The following is a 14,827-nucleotide window of genomic DNA, read 5'->3' as shown; positions in this document are numbered from 1 at the left end:
TTGTCCTGCCAGGCCAGCGGGCTAGCACGGTAGCAGCCCATTGCACCTGCACAGCCACCTGTCCCTGCCCGAGGGGAGGGGCTGGTGGGCCCCGGGGGTACCACCGCCAGCCTGCGCTGCTCCTGCCCACCCGGGACTGTTCCCCCGGAACCTGGTGGAGGGGGCTGGGCAGCCCAGCAGACCCCAGACGCAGCAGAGGCTGTAGGCAGTGTGCTTTATTGTGAGGCTGTCAGTATTCACTGATGGTTGGGAGAGAAAGCACAGTTCACCAGCATGTTAATAAATAAAATAACTTACAATAAATAAATAACCCCTCCCACTCTCTCCACAGGTGAGGCTGTGGTACAGACTCAGCAGTAGTTAAGGGATTAGGCTTAAAATAGCTCCAGCATGTGTTGAATCCATTCAGCTTAGGGCCGCTCTGAGCTTTGGGTTATCAGCTCCTGACAGCCCACGCTGCCGCATTTTATGAGCAGGAGAAGCAAGGAGGCTCCCACACAAGCAAGAGAAACTGGAGTTCCCCAGGAAATAATGGCTATGCAAGCTGAGGCACAGGAGCTGGGCTAGGCAAAGTGTTCAGGGCTGTGGAGGCCAAACTGTTGAGGAAGTTACACATTAACACGAGATGCTACTCCTTTTTGCAGTTGTAAGGGCTACGCTATGATGCTGTAACAATGCCAATATTTACAAAAAAATACCCGGGATTCGTTTGAGAACTGCTTCCTTCTGCCCCCCCAACCCCAGCAGATGCTGTATATGTCTGCAAGCCGTGCCACCTGTGGCCAAGGAGTTCAAAGACTTCTTTATCCCTCCTCCAGTGCCTCTGAAGCTCAGTTTTCCAAGTGACCTTAAGATGCTGTTGGAGGTGGTAGGAGGCCTCACAGAAGGGAACTCAATACAGCAGAGGAGCCAGACAGCACCACGCAGTACTTACTGCGGTCTGGCTTACTTGCTGCATTTGCTTTGGCAAGTCTTGGACACATGGAGGAGGAAGCAGAGACAGGTGGCATGGCAATACCTAAGCCCTTTTCTAGGAATTTCTCTAGCTTTGATCATACACAGGTGCAGCTTTACTAGGAATAATTATAACAGAGCACGAGTGCAGAGCTGCCGCTGGCGATTTAACCACTCTATTGTCTAGGCCAAGTCTGAACACAGCTACACAACAAACCACTGGCAAGCGGCCTGCACTAACGCTGCCACAGCTCCAGCGCAACCATGAGGGAGAGCCCTGGTGAGAGAATAACCGGCTATTTCCAAGTGGAGGCAGAGCTAGTGTCGCCGGTTGGTCTTGCCTGCCAGCAGAGGGTAACATAGCTCTGCGGCTGGAAATAGCTTCTTGGGAGGAGCTAATTCCTACGCGAACTTGGAGCTAGGAAAAAGGCAGAGTTCTTCCTGGGGAAGGGACGGGTGGACCTGGCAATGGGGACTGGCATGGCCACACGCACACTGGTGATGTGGGCAGAACCCACCCACCGTCAGAGCAGATGTTCTGGGAGGAGGTGTCGTTCCTCCCGTGAGTTCTGGAGAAACCCAAGATGGGAATGGTGCCCACCCTTACAACCTTCAATTTTCAGAGGAGTCTGTCTCTTCATTTGAGCCTTCACTCTCAGCATCCATTTTTCGCCGGTGGTGTAGAGGTTTCCAGGGAGAATTAATCCTGGGTGAGTTACGGACAGGCAAATTGGCTGCATCCCCACTGGAGCTGGTGGGACCAGAGATGGAAATCCCTGAAACCCGAGCTACCCTGAAAGAGAAAAGACAAAGGTAGCCTAACTTGTCATCTCCAGCCATAGCAGTTTTGGAGTGACCCCGGGAGGAGGACTTATTCACAAATAGCACAGGGATGGAAAAACTTTCATGACACAGAGGGGGAACACCTTGCACTAGCACCTGCCAGACTCGTTGCGTGAATCCTTCCTATTTAAACAGATTTTTGTTCTGAGCTGAGCCTGAGTCCTCCAACACCCCCAGTTTTTATCACGCAAACAAAATTTCCCTGTTCATTAGAGACTACTGCTTCCTCTAGATCCTTCTTTGAGGTACAGTTTTCCCCTCTGTTTCTGAAGCCTTTTTTAAGGATTTTGTTAGCTGCACCAAGGCACCCTGAAGAAAGAGGCCTTTTCAGGCTGCTTTGCTAGCTTCTCTTGTTTTATAGTAGAGCAAAGGAACAGGGACAGTACTAAAGTCTCCCTTAGCATGCTAACTTTAATCTCTTGCTTTACCTACTTTAGGCAACTCCACTTACAATTTCTCAAGTTCCTGATCCATGGCAGGGTCCAGAAACAAGTCTCCTTTATCTGGCAAAGCCCCTGGAAAAAAACAAGGGAAAGCATCAGAGCACAATTAGGCTATTCATTCTTAAGGAAAAGTGCTCAAGCCATAGCAGCATCCAGAATACGCCCCGCAAGACAGAGAAGACTCTTCCATATACCTAGTAAAGAAAGGGACACAATGTTGAGGATCATGGACAGATAAAGAATGAAGATAGAACGTGTCCAGAGAAGGGCAACAAAGCTGGGGAAGGGTCTAGAGACCAAATCCTGTGAGGAGTGGCTGAGGGAGCTGGGGGGGCTCAGCCTGGAGAAAAGGAGGCTTGGGGTGGGGGAGCTGGTCGCTCCCTACAGCTGCCTGACGGGGGCTGTGGGCAGGGGGGGTCAGTCTCTGCTCCCAGGGAACAAGCGACAGGACAAGGGGACACGGGCTCCAGCTGCCCCAGGGGAGGTTCAGGTGGGGTACCGGGAACAATTCCTTCATGGACAGGGTGCTCAGGGAGGTGGCTGAGTCCCCATCCCCGGAGGTATTTAAAAGACATGTAGATGTGCCACTCAAGGGCCTGGTTTAGTACTGGACTTGGCAGTGCTGGGTTAACTGTTGGGGTCTATCTTAAAAGTCTTTTCCAACGTAAATGATTGTACGATTGTATGATGACATGTTCTGTCCCCTTCATATAGGCTGTAGCTGAGCTCAGACTAAACAGGAGGCACTCTCAGTAGCCTCACCTCTCAGAGAACTTGAAGAGCCCTAAGGATTGGCAGTTTCCATTGGCTATACAAAACCACTGAGCACTGACTGTCAGCAAGATGACTTTGGGCCTCTGCTAATTGCAGTCACCAGTCCCATATCCTATCAGAGCAATAGATACGTTGTTGTCTGTGCCACAGCCCGAAGCACGCACTGTATCACCCCGGGAGATGTGTACTTCTGTGACACCTGCCTTGTGGTGCACTGAGCCTGGGGATTAAAACACTCCACAGATGTAAGACTATTGCTTTCTTGCAATTCGGGAAAGTCAGGCCTGACTGGTGCACATTTAGTCTACAGGAGTAAGCCTGGATGGACTGTGCTGTAGCTTTGCTTGCTGTCTGGGTGAGAGCATGAAGGGCTGGGCTGGTGATTCAGCACCTTCTCTCGGCGTAAGGCGGGCATGCTCCTTGTCACATTTGAAACCCCATTCAGGATGAAGGACATGGTGTAATCCAGAACTGGAACAGCTGGTTGATCGTCCTTGCCCTTCTCTGAAAGGACACTGGCACCTCAGGAAGAGCCCAGAAAGGAAGATGGGGCTCTTAGGAAAGCCTTCCTTTCTAATTCTGTAACAAACCCCACCTTGTACAGGGGTCGTGGGAGGGTGTGATCAGCCTGCAGAGAGATGACAGGAACAGCCTACCACAGCCTTGATAGTGCCACTGCACACCGGGACAAAACCCCACTTGGTAATCTGTACCGACAGTGCAGCGAGGCACGCTCTTCTTTCTCAGGGGACCTGGGTGCTTCACTTGGTACCTTTGGGAAGGGGCTTTGTACTCCCTGTGGGGACACAAAACTGGTTACTGGCCCTGGCACCTTGCTCTTGAACAAGGGGCTGGAGAGCCACCTGCCTCACACAGGCGAGCTGGCAGCAGTCATCAAAAATGTAGCAATGAGTGCCTAAAAATCAGAACCAGTTTAGACCAGGACTGACTCCCCCACTTCTTCCCATTCTTATCTTCCCTTCCTGCAAACAAACACAAAAGCCTGGCAACTCGACACAAAGTGTCGGGAGGTCCAGTGAAATGCCTCGGCCTGCTCCTTTTCATGGGTTCAACTAAAAGAAAAAGCAGCTAAAGCTTAACTTGTTTTTGCACTTGCAGAATGCACCGCGAGGTCTCTAAGGCACAAGAATTACTTGGGAGAATCCGTAAATAACACTTAAAGGGTTCACAAATCAACATTGACACTGGAGTTAGGCTGCGGATTCCAGTCTGCCTGACAAACTCATCAGCGCTGCCCCAGCCTGAACCAGCCGCTCTAATCCCTACCCCGATCCTGCAGGGGGGCTGCTGGCTTTGTGAGACCGGAGGGAGGACGTGCATCCTGACCGAAAGCTCCTGTGCCTGAAACTGCCCTCGCTGAAGGGCTTTGGGGAGCTTGTGATCCCCTACAGACCAAAGACTAGTGAAATCACCCCTCCGGGGAGATAAGACACCAGGAGAAGAATCCTCCTTTCCTTGCCAAGATGCTAGCACCTGTCAGACTTGTGGCTGCTGCCCTCCTCCGAGAGAGGCCTCAGCAGGAGGCTGGCAGAGGGCCAGGGGACAGGCCCACATTAACGGAAAATGAACTTTGTAGATGGCACAATGGGAGCCGTGGGCAGGGTGGTGGTTGGGGTTTTTTTTTCTGCTCATCTGTTTTATTTGCACTTGACTAGAAGTGGATTTTGTAGGGCAAAGGAAAAAAAGATTTTGCTTGCTGCAATCCAGGCATCACCTTCCCCAGTGAATACACTGCTGCTTAAGCCTGTTTGCAGAGGGGATTGCAGGGCTGTATTCACGCACCTTTGATATATAATCTCCGTGTTGCTGGGTAAGCAGCCCTGCCCCAGAGGAGCATTAGCAGCTTAAATGGTTTGCTGCAAGAAGGGGCTCAGCCAGGGAGGGGACACACTTACTCTCCTATGATGCACACCTGTGCAAAAGAACAAGCCCACAGGCAAGATACACCTTTTCACTGAGGCTTGTCTTTGTAATAGAGGGACTGGCAAATACTCAAGCCTAGTAGAGGGAGAGGATAACTACCCAAATCCAGAGAAAGCCTACCCTTACTGCCCAGATGATTTCCTGAGTGGAGATGAGTGAAGATGAGTGTTTGGGCCTCCACACATTTAAATGTACCTCCCAGATACAGCCTTGCCGAACACAGAAAGTGATTTCTCTTCCCCTTTGCAAGTGGAGGAAGAGCACAAGCAAGGCATATGGGAGCAATATGGAATTGTGAGTCTAAATTATGTATGGACTACATACTGTCCTTTGCCAATGCAACACTTCGCTTTCTTGCTCTAGGACAACACTGACCAGCACAATATGGAAACAAGAAGTGAGATGCTGCTTGGTAAATCCCTCTGGTTCCTGCAGCAGTGTGGCACAGAATTTTGTAGCAGTTTGTGTTTTATGATTTTCAGCAGGCGAGGGATTAATATACTAGCAAGATTGCACTGCCTTGATGGGAGATGGGGAAGAACTGGGAAAGACTGGGCTTTGAGTCTTTGAGCCAAGGAGGCAGCAGAGGTTTGCCCATTAGGTCCTCCTTTTCTTGTAGACGAGAGCAGTCACCTAAAATCTGGAAGAATGAAGGGCTAAAGTATAGGATTGGACTTCAATTCAGTACTGTCGACAACGATCAGCCACCGTACTTGTCTCCTGACCATCTCTGCCCAACCTTTATAGCAAAACATGTTAAAACAACAGTTCTGCTAAAATGATCAGCTATTGAAGAGGTAAAACATTCCTGTCTTAGGGAGGCATTTCGTATCTAATTTTATCCTTGAAGAAGCTTCACAGCTTCAAGCAGACAGTAAGGCACAGTGTTGTTGAATCCATCAATACAAAGATGAAAAACTTTCCCTCAGTCTCTCCCTGACAGTGTGAAATCTGGGGCACAATTACAGAGGAGATTCCACAGAAATGGGGAATTACTGAATATCTAGAGCTGTACCACTCACAGCAGTCTTACCTAGGGCTCTATTGATCCCCTGATCCTTTGCAAGTGCCATAAGGAATCCATAGAAGGTCAGTCTCTGTGCACTACTCAACATTTCCTTCACAAGAGCAGACGGTGGACAGCTAGGAAAAGAGAGATAAAGAGGTCAGAGGTCATCTTATCTTTTAAATTATCGACTTTCCCCACCCCCCCCCAAGATCAGCTCAAACTGAAGAAATAAGCCTTTTACTTGTACTAACTCTGTGAGGTTGCCCCGACTCAGTTTAAAACAAGCCACCAGCCTTGTTGAGCATTGCGTCTGCTCCCCATTTGCTAAGCAAGATGTTTGAGCTGGGATACATCCCTAGGAGCAGTCTTACCTATCTCCATTCCAAGGATAAGGAGAAAACCCTAGATTCTCTCAGAGGCATGCACATCCCGACTCTCAGCATGTTCTTTCAAAAATCAATTGGGAAATCCTTTCTTTTAGAAGACAATGAACTTTCATGAGGGTTGTTATGTTATCACCCTTTTATCAGTGATAGTCATCCAAGGGGCAGGAAAACCTCTCCAATGATAGCCTAAATATGTCAGAAAACAATATCTAGGTGGGGACTAAACTGACATGTCTCCTTCTTCTACCTTAATCCCTGGCCCTGATTTCTAAGCAACAGCATCATAGTGATTCTTGCTCTTGCCTAATACTCCTTAAAGAATTTAATGCAAAATAAAACTGCCTCATGAAGAGGAAGTGTTGAACAGTCCATGGTGTAGTGGCACCTCGGGAGATGTGGGTGTGGGCTGACGATCTCTCAAGCAAAGGTGGTTACCAAAGCCTGGCTAAGTACTGGGCTACAGGATGAAAGGCTGGGAATGGCTCCCCTTCCCAGTGCTGTGCAGAGCCTGACCTACCAGACAGGCTCACAGTACCCTTCCCATCTGAAGCTCTCGGGGCATACAGGGAATGTAGAGCTTCTGTTATTTAGAAGAACAAAACAACCTAGCATCTCCATGCTTAGATATCTATAGTACTGGACAGCAGTTCAGCAGTAATTTCGTGGACCGTGAATTTGGATTCAGGCGCCTAAAGCAGGAATCAGGTGGAATTTGTGTCCCGAGTCTTTTTGTGGATCTAACCCATAACCTTCTAGCAGGGCACGTGCTCGCTACCTGCAAGAAACGATGGAGAAAGTGTCTGTCAAAGCTATACAGTAAGGTCTGGTATTGCTCCATCCCCTGCTGAGCTAAGGCTAGTCTCGTGCCTGGGATCTGTAACTGGAGACAACAGCCCCATCGCAGGCTCAGGTACAGACTAGCCGTGTGTTCTTCGCTAGGTACTAAGCCTTCAAACTCCATCCACCCCAGTGGGCCTTTCCTGTGCTTCAGCACCCAAGAACACAACTGCACTTATCTCCTCTAGTTAACTCATGATGATAGATGGACCTTTCCTTGATGAAAAGCGTCAACACAGAAGTGAGAAGGAAAGCAGAGACCCAAATCAGTCCATTACTTCAAGAATCAGCTCAAATCCCATGTTTCTTAGGTTCACAAAATTGTTTCTATCCTTCAGTTAAAGCGGTTAGGCTATGATCTCTCCCTTCATGCTTCTCCAATGAGATCTATTTGGAAGTTACAGCTTGTTTAAAGTCCTGTATTTCTTCACAGCTCCAACCTTACAAAGGGTCTCCAGAAACAGACTTCAAATCTGTGTTTAGGACTCTGTTCGTACCTGTATTTTGATCTGTCACACAAGGACTCTAGGCACTGGTAGAAGAGAGATGCCTCTACCCCATCAAGTGGGCTGCAGTCATTTGGGGGTTGGCGCTGCCGATGTTGCCCGGAGGATGATGTTGGCACAATCACAGTATTTGGATTCTTACCAGCCAGCAGATCTTGATAAATGGCAGCCACACTTTCCAGAAACTCTGAAAAAACCAGGAAGTGACTTAAAACTCTGGGCTATAACCAGCAAAGCATCCTCCTGACCTACCAGCCCTGGGATTAAACTGTCATTCCCTGCTTTGTGTCATACGTAAGCACCAAAAGGAAATAAGCACAACACTACAGCATCCTGCATATTCAGATCATATGTTAAGCAGGCACAAACAGCCATTTCCATAAAACTTGCTGGCTTCTTTCATGTCAGGATGATCCTGAGAGGCCGCTCACTCTGTTGAACAAGGTTCTTCTCAAGGAAACAGAGGCTAGCTAGCACATGGGTAAAATAGTGGTGTGTGAAAGCTGATGTCAAACGAAAAGCTAGTTTGCAAAGTCTAAAAAGTTTTCCTTCTCCATCTCTTGCTACTGATTAAGAATTCATCCAAGTTGGGCACAAACTCTACGGAACTGCAACAGGAGGAAAGAGAGCTAGTTAGTTAGGGCTCCCTGCTGTATCCCAGCTTGTGTCTGTGCTGCTCCAAAGTAAATATCACACGGGATCTAGAGGAAGGGCCAGGGCAGGTCAGGGCGAGAGTTGGCGGAAAGCCTCTCCCCAGGCTCCTCATACTAACCACTGTTTACTGCAAGAGTCTAATTTTAAACAAGTTTGTTTATGGATGTGGTCAGTAGTTTACAAATCTAGATTCCATTTGGAGTGGTTTGCACGTGTGTGGGTTGGTGGGAGAGCGTAGGGCAGGCTGCGTGTGTGCGTTGTGCCTGGGTGAACAGGACAGGGGTGGGATGTTTGAGTGTGTGTACACAAGGGCGGGCTTGTGAGGGCTCCAGTGGCATTGAATTCCTGAGTGAATGGAAGTGTAACTCCGCGCATGAGGCGGGTGGAGAGGAAAGGCAAGATGTCAGCGGGCCCTGAGGCTGTGCTGGGGTTATGCAGCTCAGTGGAAATATTTGTTATATCACAGAAAAACTTTCCAAACACATTTTCTGTCCCTGGCTAAAGACATTACAAGCCTGGTTCTGCCCAGCCCCAAATGGACTGTTTTTCTTCGATGAATTGTCATGGATAATGTGATATGCACAGGGGCGTTACAGGGGAAGTACATACAGAGAAGTACCGAGAAAAAGAGATTTTTGTATTAGGGAGAGCAGCTGACTCTTAACTGCCAGAAAGATGGGAACTGACAGGTTGGATCAGATCAGCAGGCCACCCAAGTCTACTCTCTGACCACAGATGCTGCTCCACAACTTCCAGCCAGTTTCCCCCCGTAGCCAGACCGGTCCCCTTTTGCCTGGTCGAGGCAGTTCGAGCTGCGCCCATCAGAGGGAGCTATTTCAGTGCGAGTGGGCAGAAACCCAGGCGCTTACCTTGCCTTTACACAGTGCCGCGGCTGGGAGATGGGAGGTGGCACCCCAGCAGCCCCCCCTGCTTGGGAGCACATCTAGCTTTGATAAAAGAGATGCTTCTCTCTTTTTGCTCACTTCAGAAATTCCCTGAATGACATTCCCTTTCCTCAAGCAAATTTTAGGGGGCCTAGGACAAACAGGCCAATGTATTTTTAAAGCAGTCTCCCTTGCACAGAACAAGCTCCTGAATACTCATCCAAGTTCCTCCCTCTCATCTCCTGAACCTTGATTTAAAAAAGAATAGCGGATTTTTACAGATGTGTACGTGTGGGTGAGCACAGATAAATATACACACACAAACTAATATTATTTGATTTATACTTCTGTCAAGAATTTTAAAAGAAGTACCCCATCTAGTTAAAACTCAAACTGGGGGACAGGGGTAGAATATGATAAATGAACAAAAATATGGAGAAGGTAGATGGGGATTAACTGTTTATTTTCCCTTCCAACTTGGGGCTCTCAAATCAAACAAGAGAGGTGGCTCTCCATGGGACAGCGGGCAGACCTGTGCAACTCCTTGTCGTGGAGGTTACAAGTTCATGTGATTTCAAGGGGAGGCCAGAGAAGTTCTTGGGAGAGGAGTCCACCGGGGGTTAGGAAATTACACCCAGTTCGGAAACTCCCTGAGCTGAAACCAGCTCACAGTTGGGAGAGTATTAGGGGGAAGGATTGTATCCATTTGTCTAGTTCCTTTTCCTTCCAAGGTACCAGCTGGTGGGCTTTTCTTATCCTGTCTCCAGCAGGGACCAATACTTTGGAGGCAGAAACGCTGTATTAAGGGGAAGAATAAAAATGTTCCTTGTAGAAGTTAATTGTTAGGTGCTAATATACTCTAGATAAAGCTGGAAATCTATGTCTCAAGACTAAGACAAATACATGCATAAGCCGTAACAGTTACAGGTATCTTGTTATTCTCAAAGCTTTGGAACATCCTTACGAAGCCTCCTAATCTCTTGGCATCAGTGATGCCTCACACCAGTGGATTTCATTATCTATAAATTTTCTGTGAGAAACCATATCCTTACAAGTTTCAAACAAGTGCAGAGACTGGGAAGCTGTACAGTTGTAATGCTATGCTAGTGGGTGAAGTCAGCAGCTGCCCAGCATTTACCTGAGTAGTAGAACTGGATCTGGAAAGCAAAGAGGAAATCGGAAAAAGACATCAGGCAATCCATAGCATCGTCCATCAGCACAATCCTGCGATAAGATGAGAGAAACAGTTTAGCAACTACAAAAGAACTAAAGTCTGTAACCAGGAACCCCAGATCTAGAGAAAGTACAGCTAGGGAGCTACGTGCACCTGAGGATTGCTAGTGCCTTGGCCCAGTATGAGAGGTTAGGAGAGAGAAATGGAACACCCGCTGCTGCATGGATGTGGCCACCCTAATATCAAATGAAGGCAGCTTAAGAACCTGCAGCGAGGACAGGATCCTGAATGTCCATGCTATCACATACTTCAGCTACAGTGTGAACAGAGTAGTGTGACATGGATGTCAAGCATTCAAAGCGTGATGGACACGATGGAATGAACACTTGCATAAAAACTGCATGGCTGGTTCACACAGCTATACAAAGAATAACTGCTATAGACAAGACAGTTAAACAAGTATTAAACTGGCGTAAGTGGAATGAGACTGATGCTGTTCCGCTCCATACTAGAGTTCATCAAACTCTGTATTTTCAGATTCGTAAGGATAACAACAGTTAATTCTCAATCTATATGCAAACTCCACCTGACTATGTAGGCAATAACATTGCACCAACAACCAGCTTTCTAATTACACACTGTGAACAGCCTATCCTCCCTTCCTGATGAATGAATCGGTCTCTTTTCTTATCTATCAGGTTTATCATTTGACTATCAGGTCAAATTTCACAGAAACTGAAGACTTCTTGGGCCAGGGACAATATCTTCTTTCTCTTTGCTAAGCCCCAGGTGCATGCAGGGAGCTACGTGCATCCCTATTGTGAAGCATACTTCATGAATATGGAAAGTTATCGATCGAGGCCATAAAGATGAAGTATGAGTGATGGCAAAGTCCAACTCATTTCAGGACAAAACTCTGGATTTCAGAAGTAAGTTTGGGCAAAGACATAAAAATAAATATAAAAACAATGCTGTGGTCACTGCTACTACATAAGGATGGAAAGGTCAGTCTCTCAACTGGGGAAAATCAAACTGGGGCTGATCAATGACAGCTCAGACTGGAAAACAGAAGGAAACACTCCACTGTGATGGGAAAAAAACAAAGTATTTGAATGATGCTAAAGAAAGGTAGCTGGTGCTTCTTTTCAGCTGTGTGTAGGTCTAGTGATCCTATACAGTCAGTATCTGGCATATCATGCCATATGAGAAAGATAACCAGTTCATTATAGCCAAAGTACAGGTCATCTAGTAGGACCCTTTTGAAAATGGAGCCAACTACAATCCACAGACCAACTCCTGCAGCATCAATGGTCTAAACACACCGCTGGGGAAACACTCTTCCGCGTCACGTAAAAGACTCCAGGCAGCTGTGTGGGAGGCTGACCTAGAAGAGTTACAGGATCTTGCAAGACTTCCCTGCCACTCAGACCAGTTCTGTTCACTGTGGCAAAATCAAACATGTAGAGCAGCTTGAATTAATTATCTCAAAGAAGAAAGACTGAGGCTAAGAGGGTCCCCAGGAGAAAAGCCAGTATTTAAAACAAAACCCTTTGAAGATGTCAAAGTGCTTCTGATTTATTTATTATGTTCCAGAAGCCTCCTCCTCCTCCTTCTGTCTAAAGAAGCAGTAGCTTCAGTTCTTAATTCTCACTAATAAGCATGTTACTGAGATCGTCAGTGGCCACATCAAGGAAATGGCTTTGAAGCTGGCAGACAGAACATCCTCATCTCTCAGGCAATACTGCTCAGCCACTGGTGTTTCCAACCACTATTTAAACTCTGGAAACACGATGGGCCACATCGCTGAGGAGCTGCACTCCCTCCTTTGAAATGACGGTCTGTCTCCCAGATACCCTCAAACATAAGCTCTGAAGCTTTTTCCAGTGCATTTCTCCATCCTGGAGATGCAGGAGAACAGTGGAGAGGTTTTTTACGTATCTGTTAGGCAGAAAGACAATATTACATCACCTTTGTGACAATCAACTCATTTCACTTGTTAAGTCTAAAGCCATGGTCAATGGCTGTGCCCTGCAGCACCAAGTCCCAGTTTCTTACTCAGAGGAGAGCATGAGGAAGCAGGCAGAGGTTCTGAGAATTTGCTGGACATTTCTTGCTGTAAAGACAGCGAGGAGCCTCTAGGGAAGACTGTATGGCACATATGTGACAGAGGAGTGTCTAAATAGAAGCAGGTGCACTCTGGTGCTGGGTTACTGACTCCACTTGGCCCAGGAGTCTACACTCCGGAAATATTGAGAAGTCTTTAAATCCAATACTATCATTTATGAGGAGATTGACTGCAGCTGGCTATTCCCCCACATAGCCAGCTGACCGAGCAGTCAGGGAAGCTGGGAGAGCATCATATGCAACGTATCAGCACCTCTTCCCTGAAATATCTGGCAAGGAGAAAATCCTAGCCAGGGACTGTAACCCAGACAGCAGGATCACAATTGAGGACAAAATCTGAAAGTCTGAACTTGAACTCAGAACAGTTGGTCGGGTAGCTGATATTTCAAGGAGTTCTATATTAATTCTTTCTTGCCTAAATTAGACTTCAAACCTCAGGGGCACAGATATATTTACGAAGTTAGTTGTCGGCACTCGATGATTAATGAAAATCAAGGAGAAACTTTGGAAAGGACTGAAGAAAGATGCCTACACTTGAGGTGAAGGCTGTAGTGGTCTTTCAGGGTCCAAGTAGGTTTGGCAGGCAGGAAAGCCTTGCTACTGTGCCAATGGGGAAACTTTACAATCTACCGATTGCGGTTAAAATCTCAGAAACCCAGACTAAACAGGATGTCCCCAGGACAAACTCTAGACCAGGCAAGCTGAAAGGGCTTTTACTGTTCTCTGCTACCATTAAAGGCTAACCGACACAATCTGTCTTAAGGCCAGGCTGGCTCAAATGAGTCTTCAGGGACTTGGTTTGTTTACTGGTATATGGAGGCAAAAATAAGCGGAATGTACAAAAAGGGTAAGATCTGCACTGTCAGGCAATCTTTTTAACAACTGGGGTACAGACTTGGAAGCCCCATTTCCATTAGCACTGATCAGTGCAACATGAGGTCCCATACCACGTAAAACAGCATAGGAGCTGTGAACTACTCCGCTCTCGCTACTCAAACGCAGGCAGCAAATTCCTTGTGTTTCTATCACAAGAGAAAAGTCAGTGCTCAGGCACAGATCTTGAAATCGTGGCATCAAACCAGAAAATTCCCGTAATTTTCTGTCCTTCTGCAATTTCAAGATTCAGAAAGCCAAAAGGTGTCTCTGAAGATCAAAGGTAGAGCAAAATCTTCAATCTGCTAATGGCTATAACCCTTTGAAGAAAAAAACACCCAAGAAACCTCAAAGCCTGGTTCTTTTTTGGGGATGACTTCTGCATTTGTGTAGCACCAGTAACAGAAAAATGGAGCACTCTGGTGTCTTACAAATAAAACCTATATTGTCGTAGCCTCTGCTCTTCTGCTCTGACATTTCCCGATCTTACTCCCAGTGTTTGTTATCAGTGCATAGCAACAGCTCCTGGATGAGTGGAGTACACCATGCTGCGAGATCATCTCAGTCATGCAGCACTGAGACTGCAACTGCTCTCTTCCCAAGAGCACCAATAATTACACAGGTCCTGGCTGTATCAGTGATTGCTGTGGCTGCTCCTGCCGCTACTTCAATTCCTTTCCCAAGCAAATTAGTAACAAAACCGCTGGGGGTGTGCAGACTGTAGGAGGAACAATGTCAGTAAGTTTGCATGTAACATTCATCCTTTTTGCAAGGACTCAGTCAACTGGTGCTGGAAGACAGCCTGCAGAGTTCACCTTTCTAACTGGCAGAGACCAAGGAGGACAATGGGAAGTGTAGACCAGAAAAAGGACAAGAGAGTGAGCAACAATTGGAAGGAAAAAGATGGTTTAGCAATATGACGAGTTTTAATTAAAATTGTTCAACTAGATTAGCTTGTAACAGAATAATAGCAACGTGCAAGGAAATCTCTAGCCAGCCAAAAGTAGGAGTGAGGTCATCCCCACCTGAGCCTGGGTGCCTCTGACAGAGATCTCATTTCTCTCCAACACCTGCTCCCAAAGCTGGCTTGTCTGTCTCTACAGCACACACACACTACAGTGCAGCAGGCCCCTGAATGGGGCCTCTAGTTTACAACAGCCTTGTGGATTAAATTCCTTGACACAAACATCATAACATGTGTAGATACGCTGAAGTCTCCTTTCATGCACCATCACAAATTCCTGCTCAGCTCAGCTGGAGCCCTATGAAATACACACCAGTGCACGGGACTGGTGCTGGTGTACCTCCATGAAAGGAAGCAGCAATATATCCCTGCTACAGGGTTAGCATTCTTTTGTAGTCTGGCACTGGAGGCCAAGCAACTGTACTCTGCAGAGCCCCAAAGGCCCAGTGATGAGCTAG

General features: G+C 47.2%; 1 protein-coding gene across 1 annotated transcript in view; it reads right to left on the bottom strand.

The window, feature by feature from the left end:
- Positions 1 to 195: 195 nt before the first annotated feature.
- Positions 196 to 14,827, bottom strand: part of CSTPP1 (centriolar satellite-associated tubulin polyglutamylase complex regulator 1) — an 85,056-nt gene continuing 70,424 nt past the window's right edge. Inside the window, exons 5-9 of the mRNA XM_080395782.1 lie at positions 10,373 to 10,458; positions 7,688 to 7,883; positions 5,992 to 6,101; positions 2,249 to 2,312; positions 196 to 1,747 (exon numbers count right to left, since the gene is read on the bottom strand). Coding sequence (XP_080251908.1) covers positions 1,567 to 1,747; positions 2,249 to 2,312; positions 5,992 to 6,101; positions 7,688 to 7,883; positions 10,373 to 10,458 — 637 coding nt within the window. The 3' untranslated portion in view covers positions 196 to 1,566. The remainder of the gene's footprint in view (positions 1,748 to 2,248; positions 2,313 to 5,991; positions 6,102 to 7,687; positions 7,884 to 10,372; positions 10,459 to 14,827) is intronic.

Source organism: Falco punctatus (genome assembly GCF_963210335.1).
Source record: "Falco punctatus genome assembly, chromosome: 7".
Lineage (NCBI taxonomy): Eukaryota > Metazoa > Chordata > Aves > Falconiformes > Falconidae > Falco > Falco punctatus.
The sequence above is the reverse complement of the archived record's forward strand: the minus strand, read 5'-3'. Positions and strand labels throughout refer to the sequence as shown.